Source organism: Ustilago hordei, assembly GCF_900519145.1.
Source record: "Ustilago hordei strain Uho2 genome assembly, contig: UHO2_contig_07, whole genome shotgun sequence".
Taxonomy (NCBI): Eukaryota; Fungi; Basidiomycota; class Ustilaginomycetes; order Ustilaginales; family Ustilaginaceae; genus Ustilago; species Ustilago hordei.
The window spans coordinates 1,052,698-1,068,479 of NW_024545289.1; the positions used below are offsets into that span (position 1 = coordinate 1,052,698).

The window sequence follows — 15,782 nt, forward strand, 5'->3', positions numbered from 1 at the left end:
ACTGCAAGTCAAAGGGTTGTGCCTGTTGACTCCTTCTCATTCTCACTTCTGACCAATGCACATACACCAACCAACTCGCTTTGATCAGACTCTTTACGACGACAAACAACGCAAAGCGTGCTCGTTGCTTGATCTATGACTTTCACATCGCAAATCCTCTTGAGTCCAACAAAAGATTCAGTCGGCACCACCATAAACAGCCAAGAGCGCATCTCCAACACCGGATGGCGTCAGCACACCAACATCACTGAACAGAAACGTCACCAAATCCGGTGTTGTATAATCGATCTATACTCGACCATCGCAAACAAACGCAAATTGGTCAGCACTCTCTCTTCTCTCTCTTCTTCACAGGGTTAAGGATAGTAGCAACTTACAGCGGGATTAAGCAACTCTTGTTGCCTACTCATCACCTTTTCTTCACTCGAAGCCAACTTTGGCGTTTGCTCCACCTCAGCTTCCTTCACTGTAGCTTGTTGTGAATCTAAATCTGGAAACGCAAGTAGATTTCGGCCCTTGTTGGGTGGAAGATCGTACTGATTCAGAGGAAACATGCGTAAAAACTTAAAGCTTTCTGCCAAGGCAAAGAAAGGTTTGTTACACGCTTTAGCAATGATAGCCATACCGTAAGTTCCAACGGCGTTTAAGAAGCCTCCTGATTCGACTACACCTTCTGCTCCGGTTAGGACTAGGTCTACTTTCGGCATGGTGTATGCTACTGCTGAGTCTAGGATGAGGGTGCAGGGGATTCCGTATCCGATGAGTTGGCGGTATGTTTTGAGACCGAGACCGTGTGGACGAGATTCTGTGACATAGACTGAGATTCGTTTGCGTTGGTTGAGTGCGGCGAACTTAAGCGCTTGCATCACTACCCTCGAATAGGAGTGAGTCAGGAGGACAGAGTCATCTTTGATAAACGGCAGGACTAACTCGCAGATCTTTTCTCGACAAGAGGGAACGGTATGAGTAGCAAATTGGTGCGCCAGAGAAGCAAGGGATGCTTTGTGCGCTTCAAAGTCGTCCCCTGTATCCCAACTTTTGGTTACGACGAATCGAGTAAACAAATCGAGACCAGCGGTAGCGGGGACAGGATTTTCGAGAGAGGATTTAAGACGTTGTGATGCTGAACGAATGTTCTCCATAAGCTCGGAAGTGGTTGCTGCTTTAGACCTGGAGACTAGTTCGGATAGGGCGAAGATGGCTGCAATGGGAAATGGAAGTTCAGAATCGGAGGAGAGGAGGGAATGGTAGCAGGAGATGATGTCGAATTCCTCTCGGGCAAGAGGCGTGAGAGTGCTAGAGCTGCCACCGGAGGGTGCAAGTAGGCATGGCACCGCGGAGGTTGATGCGATTGGAGCCATGGCGAAGAAGTGTTGAATGCAAAGACAGGGCTTTGTCGACCGAAGAGCGCTGTGAATGTCGAGCAAGATGGTGTTGCAGTGTCAATCTTCAACAAGGAGAGAAGAGTGAGGTGACACCTTGACGAAGAGCAAAAAAAAAAACAGCTCAGCTGCTTGCTCCGAGAGCCGAGATTTTTCCGACTTAGCTAAGCTAGCTTGTCAGAAAGTCGCGCTCTAACACGCCCGAGAAAAGGTTAAACTCTCACGCCTGCACGCCTGGGTAACTCTCTCGTGCGAATACTAGCCGCACGAGAATGCTCGATCGATATCATCGTCCCTCTCTATAGCCTGTGCATGTAACACTCACACCTTCAAGTCCATCGATCTTTTACAAAAAGCAATGCAATTAAACGCTTCCACAAAGTTGATAAGAATGAGTGCTAGGATAACAAGACAAGTGTGTCACGTGTATAGGCGATATGCAAAGAATGGACTGGACATGATAGGGGAACAAGATAGGACAAGCGAGTTCAAAAGCGATATACAAGACAAGGCGTTGCAATTAAAGAATCCACCAAAATATTTGTGCAGAAAAGATTCAAGACGACGAGAGAGGAAAGGCGAGATCACAAACCTCGCATACGAGCAACCTTGAGGGTTCTAAGCAGGGTATAAAAGAGAGTGCACTTGCAGTCGCAAGATGGGATGTGACCAGAGCGGGAGCGGGCTGTGTTGAGAACCAACGAGGCGATCATGATGAAGAAGCGACTTGGTGCTGAGTCGCAGACCTGAGAAAGTAAGGACCGAATCGTTCGTTGCTGGTTGCATGCTCCTGCGAAAAGTCGGTGGCGCTCATAGGTCGCTGCTGCTGCTGCTGTTGTTGATGCTGCTCCAAGCTCTGCCTCGGCTGCATGTTCTCGTAAAATTGAGACCCAACGCTCGAAACGGGCCCACCGGCAGAAGCACCATTGTTCCACAGGTTGGGGTCAATGTTGCTGGCATCCTTAGTATCAACGACACAACCGTTGGCCATCATAGAGAACTGCTGAGATGCAGCCATTTCACCACCGTGGAAGCCCGTCGCGGATGGGTGAGCATCTGAGCCGTAAGGACCACAGGACATGGTAGCTACAGAGAGATGGTTGAACTGAGCACGACCAGAGACGGACGATTCAAAGGTCCTAGTGTCGCGAAAGTCGGGGGTGCAAGGGAAATGCGACATTTCGGAAGCAGGTGTGAGTGTGTTGGGCGTAGGGCACATTCGGCTGCTGTGGCTCGTAGGGCCGTGAAAGCCGTGCGAGCTGCTCGAGAGGTAGCCGGACATGGCGCTGGCTCTTCGCTGCATGTCAAAGCCATCGTAGCTGGCGCTAGATGAAGGGCAGGAAGACATGGCAGGGGCGCTGTAAGGTGTGCTGGGATACTCGTGCATCTGGAAGCCCTCATAGGCAGGAGGGGCAGACATGGGGTCTTGTTCGACTTTGAGACCTGCAAAGTAGTGGTTCTCCAGGCCTTGCGGGAAGGTGGAGCGACTGTGAGGCGGCAAAGCGTATCGGCCGATGGAGAGCGAGTTGCTCAGGATGGTAGCGGACCCGCCATGGCCAATGTACGTCCCCTCTGCGTCAGCGTGGTTGCGGCGCGTGTGTTTGGTCAGCGTGGTCTTGCGACAGAAGGATTTGCCGCATCCCTGTTGTAGCGATGCCATGATGATGAGTTGTGTCAAAACAAGAAGTCAGACTTGTGCTCTTCTCCGTCTGTAGCCGAGCTATAGCAGTTGTAACACTTACTGACACAAGACACTTGTATGGACGTCGGCCAGTGTGAATCCTCCTGTGACGTGCGAGCGAGCTCGAGTCAGAGCTGTAAAGACCAAGAGACGAGGGCCAGGCGTTCGGATTGTCAAACACAACCTTCTGGCACAGTGAGAAAAAGCATGCCTGAAAGAAGCACTTACAATGCTTTGCTGCAGGATTCGCAGACGTGAGGGCGCTCGCCAGTATGAACACGGATGTGGACCGTCAACGCCGAACGTTGGATGAAAGTCTTGCCGCATTCGCGAAAGTGGCAGATGAAAGGGCGTTCCTGGCTGTGGATGCGAGCGTGTCTACAAAGAGCGAAAGGACAAAGGGAAAGCCGAGAGACAAAGGGGAGAGAGGAACAAGACATTTTGCAAGAGTCAGTCTTACGTTCAACAGCGCCCAAGTACAGAGCCATTGCTTCTTCAAGACAAGGATGCTTTCGTGATCACTTCCACCAGAGCTGCGAGCAGAGGAGGACCGAAGCTGATCTCAGCCAGACTTGGGGATCCCTGACGACAAGGGCCAAATTCCCACGTGGCCCTGTTCGACAGTGTCCATTTTCGTGCTCCGCCAAGCCGAATTGGCGGGCGCAATCGTGTGGAGATGCTTTGTATGTTGCCGACAATTTCTCCCTCCTAACAACTAACAGGTAGCAACACCCATGTGCCAGCACCGCCAAACTTACCTAGCCAAGTCTGAGCGCCTGTTGTGCATGAGTAGCAGGTCGGTTCAAAGAGAGCAGCAGCAGAGGGTTGTGTTGGTGTATCGATCGTGTCGAGGTCAAGAATATGGAAGAGCGTCAGAAGTAGGTCCAATGGGTCAAGGCAGATGATCATGTGTGGCATACATACCTTGAGAAGGCTTTGGGGCAACCGGGATGCTTGCAGTCGAACGGTCGACACTCCTTGCGTTGGTCTTCGTGAACAAGCTCTGCAGGATGACGATCATCATGTGCTGGTCAGTAGAGCTGCCTTTATCTCTAAGAAATCTATCATCCACTGGTGCTCACCAAGGATATCCATGTTGATCGTGACCGACGAGCGTCGATGGCAAGGTGTGCGCAAGGCTCCGATTTGTTCTTGTTGGACTGTGCGGAACAATGTCAAGTTAAGGCGCTAAGATAGAAGTGATAGGCAAGAAAGCAGCTCGTAGTTGTTTGCTGGCAGGATGATGCTGGGCTTAAGAATGAACGGGGTTAAGGTGGATAGGTTATCTGATGAAGAAGGAGACAGAGACGAAGGGGGACAGAGACGAAGGGGGACAGAGACGAAGGGGGACAGAGACGAGGGTGACAGAGGCGAGGAGGACCGAGAACGATAGTCGCTTTGTCCCTTATGTAGGTTCGAGGAAGGGCAGGGAGCAACAAGCCAAAGGTACGGCGAGCAGCTAGAATGGAGCAGATGGGTCAGGCAGCGAGAGAGAGAGGGACGGACAGAAGTGAAGCGGTACCATGGGGTTAGCCTTGCGACATCGGAAGGGAGACCGTAGGATGAGGCAGCAGCCAGAGTGAGAGGTCTACTCCTGGCCTGAAAGGGGCTCTACGCTACAACAGAGGGGCAAAATTCGATTTGACTAAACGGCTAACTCGTCAAAGGCTAATGACACAGTCAAGGCAATCCATCAAAGGGAAGGCACAGAAAAAGCAGAGCGTGGCGAGCAGCTGATGGAGACCAAGGCTCTAGTTCCATTTGGCGCATCAGACACCTGTCAGAAGGCTACTCGACAGCAACATCTGCAGGCTGTGCAGCTGAGCGCCAGGAAAAGCTGAAAGCCTGAAAGCCTCCGAGCAAGTAGCGGAATCAGCGGCAGCAGCAACAGCAGCAGCAACAGCAGCAGCAGCAGAAGCAGAAGCAGAAGCACTTTGTCGTTGTGGTGTGCTTTTCCGTAATAGCCGAAGTCTGGACTGCCAACATGGCGGTATCAAACTTGGGCAACGCACCAAATACAGCCCCTCCAACCCATTTTCTTGTAAGCGCTGTGTAAACAATTCTGGATGGGTTTTAGTCGGACTGATGATCCATCTCTCTATCTCTGTCCCTCTCTGTCTCTCTCTGTCTCTCTCCTTCCTTCTGACATTCGATGGTTGAGCTTGATGAGACCGGAGACTGACTTGGCCGCCTTCCGAGCAAGAGCCTGGCCGTGATACGGTGGCAATGATGGGACTCTATTACATTGCAGCATGTTGCCCTTGTCATGTGTCGCCCCTTCTCTGTAAGGCATGAACCACACCGGACTCGTGAAACAGGCACCACTTGAAACACACAGCTGGAGAGCAACACACAGCTGCAGGAACGCACAACCAGCTCAAGAGCAACGCACAGCTTGAGCAACGCACAACTGCAGCATCAAGAGCAACGCACACACAGCTCGATCAACACACAGCTTGAGAGCAACGTACAGCTTGAGAGCAACGCACAGCTTGAGAGCAACGCACAGCTCGAGAGCAACGCAGGAGATGAGAGAAAATGAAGCCGACTGATAGCTCCAACGTAATCAAGCTCGAAAGGGCTGCCAAAGTGTGGCAACATTGCGACAGAGTGGTTGCTTTCGAAAGCTTGGGCAAGACTCGACCTTCGATGTCGCTTCTGAAATGCAAGGTGGGCGAAGCAGATGCTCACGTCCCTCCATCTTTCGAAGCAAACACTTGAAGAACGATCAACCGGTCATTCGAACGATCCAGAAGGCAGTCAGACGCCAACATCTCATTTGCTACCTCTGAGCTTCTTGCTCTCTTCAACTGCTCTCTCTCTCTCTCTCTCTCTCTCTACAGGCTGATTCGAGCGATTCGTCAGTCTAGGGGCTTAGGAGTTTTGCTGGGCTGGGAACAATGGGACGACCTCCCCGAAGGAACCTCCCCCGAGAAAGCAAAACAAATGGTCCTTTTTTCTTTTTTTTTCTTTTTTGGCAAAAAAAGGGACGATTTTGCAAGCCTCCCGAGAAAGCGCAAACGAAAGAAAAGGAAAGGGAAATCAGGAGCTGAGATCGAGAAAGTGTCAAAACCCTCATCCAAGGAGATATCGGCCTTGTCGATGTGTGCAACTATACTCCGACGAGCATCTATTACATCACAGTTCGAGCTCCAATGCTAGCCGAGTCGGACGTGAAACCGCTCTGACACTGCCGAAGAACCCAGCTGCCATGCCATCCTCTTGTGTAACGGCAGAAGTGCAAGGAGCCGGAGCCGAAAGTACTGAAAGTAGCACGGCAAGGCCTCGAAACAATATCATTTCTCTAGCTGCGCTCGGGTTGCCTCGAAGTGCATTGATTGCATATCGCTTCCGGTAGACAAGCCCGGCGCCCGGGAGCAGGACGGCAAAGGAGGAGCTCGAGTGTCGAGGCTTAGGAGTACGTTCGGCAACGCAAACTGCCTTGCCCTGGGTGTGTTACAGGAACAGACTCGTCCGCTTCTCGTCGCTGCACCCTGTCCCAAGGTTGACAGAAACGCACAAGTTTACGACGACCAAAAATTGACCCACAGAGTACCCCGCTGCTTGGAAATGTACTGCATTCGCCACTGTCGGTGCCAAGAGGCCAGGTGCTGTCTGAAGCGCGTCGACATGCATCGACCTCCATAACGCTAACCAACGAGGTTGTGTGGGATCAAGTGTCGAGGCGCAAATTAGTGTCGTCAGCCCCGAATCCTCGGGCTTCATTTCGCTTTGATAAACAAGTACGGAGCGGACTGCAAAGTATGGCCCTCGAGCCGTTCGAGCCAATACAAGCTTGCTGCCGTCGGACAAAGTGAAGCTTGGCGCAAGTACGGGGTCTGAAACCTGCATCAGGCTATAGAAGAAGCGCACTTTCTGCGTATATCCGTCGATCCATGTTCCGAGCGATAGTCAATATAGTCCAGTGACGCTGTGCATACTGTACAAGCACAAACGGTCAAGCCTCTCCACATGCACTCGGCCAGTGCGAGTGTGCAGCGCATGATCGCTAAAGTCCAAGAAAGCTCTCCGGTACCAAAGCAGATGCACGTCGTGTACAAGCACAGCAGCGATCATAGTCGCCAAGTGGCAGATTGAGCTTCAACGACGCCTAGATCTGATTGTGGATAGGGGCTAAGCTCGATGGCGCCAAATTTTAGCCGACTCTGGCCTGACGGGAATCGTTGGCCTAGGCTGAAGGGTGCAACTGCGTTCAGTCTGTCGCTGGTGAAGCAGAGTAGTTGACCCTTAGTGTTAGGCGGTATGATTATGGCCGATCTCAGATCGCTTCATACCTGTGGCGTGCCAATCATTTCGCAGAGATCCGACCATATATTTGGAGCTCGAGCGTAAACAGCCGCAGAACGAGCTGAACAAGAAATCAGCACCATTCAATCAGACACCAATCTGTCTGATGTAGGCATGGAGACCTCCGCCAAAGAACTCAAGCATCTTTATCACTCTGCTCTGGCACCCTGCAGCGGCTCATCGGAGTGCCGTGAAACCGTCTTCTAGCTTGCACGTCGTCGCCTCTTCCTCTGTACCATGCTAGGTGTCTGGCTTCTCGAGCTACAAGAGAGCGGAGAGAACAGCCCACATGCGTTTCCCCGGGGTCGTTGATTGTGTACAGCTTTGTTCACTTTTCATGCAACAACAGTTTTCTGGTTGTTTCTCCAGGTTTTTTCGGGAAAAAAAAGAAAAAAAAGAAAAAAAAGAAAACGAGATTTGTTTGCCTTTATTTATATTTTTGGGGTGGCGGTAGCCGAGGTGTCTTTTGTTTGACATCTGTGATTAGGTTTCTGACAGGTTCGCTCCCCAGCTCGGCCTTGGCGTTGGCATGCGCGATTGTGGAATGGCGTGAAAACATGCTGCAGACGAGTTTGTCAAGCACTTCATGAGCAGCAGTGCACTGGATGTTGTTCTACAGCAGTGACGTGCTGTGTGCAGCTACTGAGGAAGCAAGGGTGCCATTGATCGGCTGCAACCAAATCGACCTACGGCACTGCAACGACTTGAGCACGTCTTGCATCTTGCTGTTCCATCACCGGCGGTGGAAGCTCCGCACGAGGCAGCCAAGACAGTAGACCGGGCGCTCAGTTCGCCAACCATCGCCACCGTCACAGAATCTAGCTACTTTCGCTGTAGAGGTGGGAGGTGGGATTGATGTGGGTGTTCCACAGTGATTCCCGCTGCCGCGGCCAAGCTTTGGTGGCGTTCGAGTACAGTACTGTGCTCTGGACAGTGCAGTAGACGCTAAGTCTGAACAACGGCAACAAGGGCACATTCTTTGTGAGAGTCCCCGCTCATCCAGCTACCCGTGCGTCAAGATAGATCTCTCTCTATGCTATAGCAAAAGTAGAGAAGCCTGAATACGCTACTGTGCCATCCACCAACCGATCGTAGACGTGCTACACCCAACCAGGGCCGCAGAACAACAGTTGAAGAGCGTCGTTCTAAGTCAATCAAATCGTGCGTCAAAGTCGATGATCACAGGTGTTGATTGTGATGGAGAGTGCATGCTAAATACAGGATGATCAAGCTGCTTATATATGCCTTGAAACCTTCTGTCTATGTATGTAGTGATTGGTGTGGAAAGACTAACAGCATGAGCAAACTATGAGGAGACTACACCGGTTATTTACCTACCGGCGTCTTAATGTCTGAGTGTTGGTCCAGATAACGCGCTGAGGCCGAATGAGCGAGGTTGGTGATTGGATGTGGTATCTCGGCGGTCAGAGATTGCATGCTCCGAGCGACAGCATACTCCGAGTGGTTGTATGCTTCTTGGCCGAGACACTACATGCTTCAACTACAACGATCGTTTCCTGAGACAGCAGTGTTGCTCCATCATGTGCTGGATCTATCTTAGCGAGATTAGGCTAACCCCTAAGTGGTGACCGAGAGCGTGGTTCAATTGGGAGCTTGAGCCATCCTTGCGGCTGGAGTAGCCTAATTTGAACGCATCGGCTGGCGAAGCGAGTGCCGTTTGCGAAGCTCGCTTGGTCTTCGGCTCAGGCGACCCAAAGAAAGACAATGGTGCACATACACATGCATGGACAATGAAGAAAGGCCCTTGACATTAGAGAAAAGCACGTGTGCTGAGGTATGATGAAAGTGGCTGGTGACAGCAAGTGTATGGCTGATGCGCTTCCAGAGCACGCCAAGTGCAGGGGTGCCCTGGTCGCAGAGCTTTGGCGGTAGACATGCGCTTTAGAAACCGTAGGTCTGAAAGTATCAAGCAGCCGTCGGTCGACATTGATGAGTGAAAGTCTCAGGCCAGGTTTGACAGAGAGTGGAGCGGATATATTGGCTGTTTAAGAGGGTGGCGACGAGCTGATAAGGTGTTGTTGTTGAGTGCCAATCGTGTATGCAGCCAAGGGAATCGATGATGTTTCCGTGTCAGACAACTTGCAAAGTGGGGTGGTCAATGAGGAGATTGACAAGAGGCTGGAAGAGGGGAGCGCCTCGGGCAAAGTCGTCAGCTTCAGCCCATGCGACGGCCTCATGCGCACTCATTGCATAGCCACTGGCGTCGTTGTTCTGAAGAGCCGAAGATGATGGACGTCTTGTGCGGTTTAAGAGTGAAGCTGACATGGTAGGCGCACGTATTGAGACAGAGGGATCCGCGTCGTCGGCATCTTGGAGTGCTTGGGCGAGGCTTTCGGCTTCGAGCAGCTTGTCTATCGAGACAGGAAGCGAACGACCTTCGGAAGCAGCGGCGTGTTGGAGAAGCTGAAGCTGATGTTGACGGTCGGCTGCTTCTCGAAGATATTTCATGGGAATCCAGAACCATCCCAAGCACTTGTTCGGCTGCATGATACGAGGTTGCGCAAAAGGCTGACAAGGATCCGACCTGAGGCTAGCCTTCATGAAGATGGTGACGTAGTGCTTGCCCTCGCCTTTCTCTCCATGATCCTTCATGCGCACCGAGTTCTGCGCTGTAAGGAACTGCAGCGGGGTAGGCGGGATGGTGTTGGTAGACAAGAGTGTCGAGGAGTTTGCGACAGGGGATGGAGTAGATGCGGTGGAGGAGAGGATGGGTTGTGAGGGAGATTGCGGTTGCAAGTGTGTTTGTGTTGGTAATGGCGATGGCGATAAGAGCTGCGACTGAGCGAGGGTGTGAGGCGGTTCGAGGATCAAGCCTGTCTCTTGATACACTTGTCGAGCTGCGCAATCTTGAAATGACTCGTGAAGTTCGAGATGGCCTCCAGGAAGAGCAAGTGTGCCTGCTCCATGACATCCCGTACGCTTGCCGACGAGAACGTGACCTTTCTCGTTGATCACAAAGACGGCGACGCCAACACGAGGAATCACAGTGGCATCCGATATTGGCCAAGCCGAGGCCAGTGGTGGATGTGATTGCATTTGATAGGGTTCGCCGTTGAGGCTCGAATCGAAGGGGCAAGCCGACTAGGATGAACGATCAAGGTAAAGTTTTGTGAGCTTGTATATGCTACGCTTTGGCAGCAAAAGGAGCGGTGGCGATGATGGAGAGCAAAGTGGCTAGAAACGGTTTTATTCCTTTTTCAAGGGTTTGCTGAGGATGACGATCCAGCAGATCTAATCGGGGATCGGATAGACCCAAGCTAATCGAAGATAGGATCGTTCTAATTCAATCGGGAATCGGACAGAGCCGATCGCAGAGAAAGATTGAGTTGAGGAATCTGATTTTCTGCGTAGATAATGATTGGTAGGAGAGAGAGAGAGAGCGAGAGAGCTTGGAGTCTATATATACAAAAGAAGAACGGCGGAGAGCCGCATTGACTGCGGAGCATAACAAAGCATTTGCCTTGAGTAGGTTGTGACACATGTGGTCCGTGCTAAGATGTTCAGGCCTTTCACTCGGCCATAAGCATTACCCTCGCTGTCTCTAGGCTTTGTGTAGCTTTATCTACTTCAACTCCCTCAACTGCCTCCCTCAGTGGCAAGGCAGGAGACTGCCGAGCCACTGCATCATGCTGGGCTTTTAGTCCCAGTCCCTGTCGCGCGCACTGTAGTATAGTCTTTCCCACCGGTTTGGTAAAGAGGTCTGCCAAGTTATCTGCAGTGTTAATGTACTTGATCTTGACCTTTCCATCTTGCACGTTATCTCTGATGAAGTGGTATTTGGTGTCAATGTGCTTTAACTTCCAGTGTTGCGCAGGGTCCTTGCTAACCTGGATGGTACCAGTGTTGTCTGAAAAGATTGTAGGGATACCAACATCGATTCCAACAGCCTTGAAGAGGTGTTTGAAGAACAGGACCTCTCGTGCGGCTTCTGTCGCAGCTACAAATTCTGCTTCCACCGCCGATAAGGCGGTGCAGCGCTGTAGTGCTGATTTCCATGCTACCAGGTTGCCACATACGAACACTGCTGAACCAGATGAGCTTTTGCGTTGTGCTGTAGCGTCGCTTGCCCAGTTTGCATCGCTGTGCGCCGTCAGAAAGTCTTGTTGCTTGTTGCTGCCATATTGTAAGCGGATATCTCGTGTGTAGTCCAAATATTGGAGTACTTTCTGTGCAGCATTGTAGTGCTCCCTTGACGGTTGTGTCATATAGCGTGCAAGGACGCCAACGGCTTGGCTGATGTCTGGACATGTTCCATTAGACAACCACAGGAGTTTGCCAACGATCTGTGGGTACTCCTTTCGTTCTGCTATGCTTGCTGCCGTTTCTGGGACTGGAATGTCTTGGAGTGGTACGCTAGACTTCCTTCTGCACTTGTCCAAATGTTCATCCAGAAGCTGCTTAACATAACTAGTTTGCTCGAGGTCCATGGTTTTCGCTTCTCGATCCCTGGTGATTTTGATCCCGAGGAAGTGGGAGACATTGCCACCATCCTCCATCCGCCATCTTTGGCCTATTTCCTCCTTGATACACCTTACTGTTTCTAGGGTTGGAGCTATAATTAGCGTGTCGTCAACATAGATGACCACTATTGCAAAGTTATCTCCTTCTCCTCTAGTGTAGATGCATGGTGCGCAGTCGAGCCTGTGGAAGTTTGAGCATCGCAGGAACTTATCAAACTCCATGTTCCATTCCCGTCCCGACTGTTTAAGGCCATACAGTCCCTTGATGACTCGGTAGGCTTTCCCTTTCGGCACTTTGGCACCTTCTGGTGGTTTCATGTAGATCACATGGTTGAGTGTGGAGTTGAGGTAAGCCATTGTGATGTCAAGCTGATGGACTTCCCAGTTGCGCTCCACTGCCAAAGATAACAGGGCTCTTATTGCGCTGAGCGGTGCCACAGGTGCAAAGGTTTCTTCGAAGTCGATACCCTCCCGCTGTGTGAAGCCCCGTGCGACGAGTCTCGCTTTGTGCCAGACTGGTATGCCATCGGCATCCAATTTGAGCCGAAGGACTATTTTGGAGTCGACAAGTCTAGTGTTTGGTGGAACGTCCACAATCTCCCATGTTCCCATTGCCTCAAGTCTGTCCAGCTCCTTGCGTATGGCTTCCTGCCATTGTTGTGCATCATTGCTGGCGAGTGCTTCCTTTAAGGTCGGCATGAGGTTCAGGGTGGCTGTGTGTGCTTCTCCAATTATCTCTTCAACATCGAGCTCCAACCTGTTGTCATCTATAGGGTCGGCGGGCAGTGCAGTGTGTATTTTGGGAAGTGGGTCCTCCATGTCGAGTACTTCCACCTCCAATTCGGGCTTGTTGCTATCTGTCTCGGGTCTAGTATCTTCTGCTTCAAGGCTCTCGAAGCCGAACTGCAGTGGGCTCTGCACACTGGGGCGATCATGCCAACCTTTGGCTTCATGGAATGTGGCTGAGTTGCTCCACCGTATAGATGGGGTGTGGCCAGGGGTAAAGAATTTCCAGCCCTTGTGCTCGTCATCGTAGCCGACCATGATTCCTGGGATTGCTCTTACGCCGTGCTTTCCTGTATGATCCTTCTTGGGGAGGTGGACCCAAGCAAGGCAGCCAAAGACACGCAGCTGCTTGGCCAAGCCATGTGCAGACTTGTGGTGGAAGTCCTCATATGGGATCCTATTTGCTTCGGTAGAGGGTGTCAAGTTCAGTGTGTGCCCTGCAGCCATGATGGCATAGGGCCACAGCTCCTTTGGTACTGATCTCTGGACAAGCATTGCATGCATCTTTTCTTGAAGGGATCTGATCATGCGCTCTGCTCTCCCATTCTGGGCACTGACGTAAGGTGTGGTTTTCTGCCACTTGAACCCTGCTTCTCGTTTCCATTCTTCTGCTCCAAAGCTGGACCACTCTGTTCCGTTGTCGCTGCAGATGCACTTTAGCGTGTGGTCCGTTGCTATCTCTGCTGCCTTGATCCATGCCTTTAGGGCGGGGAATGCTTCGGTCTTGCTGAGGAGTGGTTTCACATATACATAGGATGACGAGTCATCTACAACTACCAGTGCATGGTGGTAGTTGGGATGGCCTTTCAGGTCCGTCATCAAGTCAATGTGTACCAGCTCCAAGGGTGCCTGGGCTCGCTCTGTTTTGCTACTTGTCATTCTTGCGCGTGTTTGCTTTGCTTGGCTGCAACAGTTGCAATCCCTTGCGTCATGTCCAAGCTGTGTTTCTTTTCCTAAGTAGTGGGCCTGGATTTGCTTGGTTTTGTTCCTGCCAGGATGACCGAATCGTTCGTGCCATAGCTTGCTCGTCGTGTGGCTTGCGGGTTTTGCTGGTGTTGTGGTAGCATCAATGCCCTCTAGGGGATCATTGAGCTGTGCTGCTAGGGAGTCACCGTAAACCTCCCATCTCTTCTTGCGCCGGTTGGTCTTGCTCTTGACCATGCTCCCATCATGCTGGAGGATAGTAGCTCCAGACTCTTCAAATATCACACGTGCACCATTTTCAGTCAGCGCTGGGATGGACAATAGGTTCTTGCTAAGGTTTGGAACGTGAAGTACATCAGTGAGTGGTATCTTAACGTCTCTTACTCGCAAAGTTGCGTCGCCTATTGCCTGTACTCGCAACCATTCATGTCCAGCAGTATCTATGGATCCTTGCTTCGGCGTCGGAGCAATGAGCTTACCCTCATCATGTACCATGTGATGTGTAGCTCCAGAGTCGAGAATCCACGTACTGTCTTGTTTGCGGTTGCCAGTGTTGCTTATGAAAAAGGTGCACCCAAGTCCCTATCCCTGCTGAGTAGGAGTTTGCTCCTGACTGTTGGTGCAGTTGATGGCAATGTGCCCGGGTTGCCTACACTTATAGCACTTGGCCGGTTCATTAGGGTTTGCGGGGTCGCGCCTGCCCCTATTGTAGCCCTCTTGGTTAAGAACCTGCCTATGCTCGCCAGCTTGGCCTGTTGAACTTCTATTGCTCGCGGCTCTGGCCGTGGCTCGGATACGACCTGAGAGCTCGGCTTCTTGGTGCTTCTTAGCTAGTGCATGATAGGCATACTCATAGCTGCAACCAGGTTGAGCAGCTTTGAGGGAGTCTACTGTCTGGGTGTAGAGCCAGTCGTCTTTGACGCAGTGGTACAGGGTAGACTTCTTGAGCTTTTCGTCCATGCGGCTACCGAGCCTGGCTGTGTCATTCCAGATTTGACCGAGCTCCTTACCAAGGTTGGCAATGTTGTGCTGGGCTAGCTTGACTTCGTGTACCCGGTCGTGAATGGCGGAGAGCTTAACTTCGTCGTTTATTGTGAGGGCGGCTTTGAGCTTCTTGTAGAGTGTAGAGCCGAGCTGCTCCTCCTCACCTTGCTCCCGCACAGCGTAGGTGTTGATACGGCTGGTGGGTCCGTGGTCACAGGAGGACAAGATGAGACCCAGCAAGTGGCTGTCTAGTTCCTCATCATAATCGGTATGGCCACTGGGAATCTCCTCAGTGAGGATCTGCTTGGCGTTCTTGATTGGGCGGATGCAGTCCATGAACATCGGCTCCCAGATGGCCCAGTTGTTCTCGTTGAGCTTGACGATTTGCGAGATGATGCTGAGCACCGACTTGGGGATCTTCTCTGCTTGGTTGGTGTTGGGTTGGAGGTTTATTAGCGAGAAGGCATGCTCCAAGACTTGGTCTTCGTCCCAGTTGGTGTGAGTTTCCCTGATCATCTGCATGGTGCGTTTGAGTAGTGCTACACTATCTACTCTTGGTGGCATCCTGGTGGCGAGGCGCTAGAAGCTGCTGAGCTTCAGACTCTTAATCAGTTGAGGAATCTGATTTTCTGCGTAGATAATGATTGGTAGGAGAGAGAGAGAGAGCGAGAGAGCTTGGAGTCTATATATACAAAAGAAGAATGGCGGAGAGCTGCATTGACTGTGGAGCATAACAAAGCATTTGCCTTGAGTAGGTTGTGACACATGTGGTCTGTGCTAAGATGTTCAGGCCTTTCACTTGGCCGTAAGCATTACCCTCGCTGTCTCTAGGCTTTGTGTAGCTTTATCTACTTCAACTCCCTCAACTGATTGGATGCTATTCAACTCGACTAATTAATTTTTTTTTCTTTTTCTTTTTCTTTTTCTTTTTCTTTTTCTTTTTATCAGAGTGTTGAAAGGACGAATAGCGTGGCGTTGTTGAGGCGTGGCGCTTTTGGTGTTAGAGTCGATTATGCTAACATTCTTTTCGCAATTCACGGTCTCCAAATCTCTCCTCTCACATTCCTGATCTCAAGTCGCGTTGCTGGCAGAGGCAGTTGCCAGAGTGCACGAAGCGAGCGCGTGTTGCTGTGCCTCTTCTCTCTCTTATCATGCAGGTTGTGGATCAGACAAGCGCTTGGGAAAACGATATTGACGATATCTGCCATACCTCCTTTCAGACTTTTGATGTGAGCA

At 51.3% G+C, this 15,782-nt stretch overlaps 5 protein-coding genes across 5 annotated transcripts; all 5 read right to left on the reverse strand.

Moving 5' to 3' along the window:
* Positions 1 to 177: 177 nt before the first annotated feature.
* UHO2_04111 (uncharacterized protein) lies at positions 178 to 1,361 on the reverse strand (the record flags this gene model as incomplete). The annotated part of the gene is made up of 2 exons (XM_041560068.1): positions 178 to 288; positions 378 to 1,361. 2 exons carry the CDS (start codon positions 1,359 to 1,361, stop codon positions 178 to 180), a joined length of 1,095 nt encoding a protein of 364 aa, XP_041416002.1.
* A 730-nt stretch (positions 1,362 to 2,091) lies between these two features.
* UHO2_04112 (uncharacterized protein) lies at positions 2,092 to 3,503 on the reverse strand (the record flags this gene model as incomplete). Its single annotated transcript, XM_041560069.1, has 3 exons — positions 2,092 to 3,024; positions 3,125 to 3,197; positions 3,292 to 3,503. 3 exons carry the CDS (start codon positions 3,501 to 3,503, stop codon positions 2,092 to 2,094), a joined length of 1,218 nt encoding a protein of 405 aa, XP_041416003.1.
* A 2,698-nt stretch (positions 3,504 to 6,201) lies between these two features.
* UHO2_04113 (uncharacterized protein) lies at positions 6,202 to 7,067 on the reverse strand (the record flags this gene model as incomplete). The annotated part of the gene is made up of 3 exons (XM_041560070.1): positions 6,202 to 6,510; positions 6,613 to 6,909; positions 7,005 to 7,067. The coding sequence occupies 3 exons, from the start codon at positions 7,065 to 7,067 to the stop codon at positions 6,202 to 6,204; spliced, it is 669 nt and encodes a 222-aa protein (XP_041416004.1).
* A 2,395-nt stretch (positions 7,068 to 9,462) lies between these two features.
* Positions 9,463 to 10,428, reverse strand: UHO2_04114 (uncharacterized protein; the record flags this gene model as incomplete). Its single annotated transcript, XM_041560071.1, has 1 exon — positions 9,463 to 10,428. The coding sequence occupies one exon, from the start codon at positions 10,426 to 10,428 to the stop codon at positions 9,463 to 9,465; it is 966 nt and encodes a 321-aa protein (XP_041416005.1).
* A 473-nt stretch (positions 10,429 to 10,901) lies between these two features.
* UHO2_04115 (uncharacterized protein) lies at positions 10,902 to 15,068 on the reverse strand (the record flags this gene model as incomplete). The annotated part of the gene is made up of 2 exons (XM_041560072.1): positions 10,902 to 14,095; positions 14,216 to 15,068. The coding sequence occupies 2 exons, from the start codon at positions 15,066 to 15,068 to the stop codon at positions 10,902 to 10,904; spliced, it is 4,047 nt and encodes a 1,348-aa protein (XP_041416006.1).
* Positions 15,069 to 15,782: the final 714 nt, after the last annotated feature.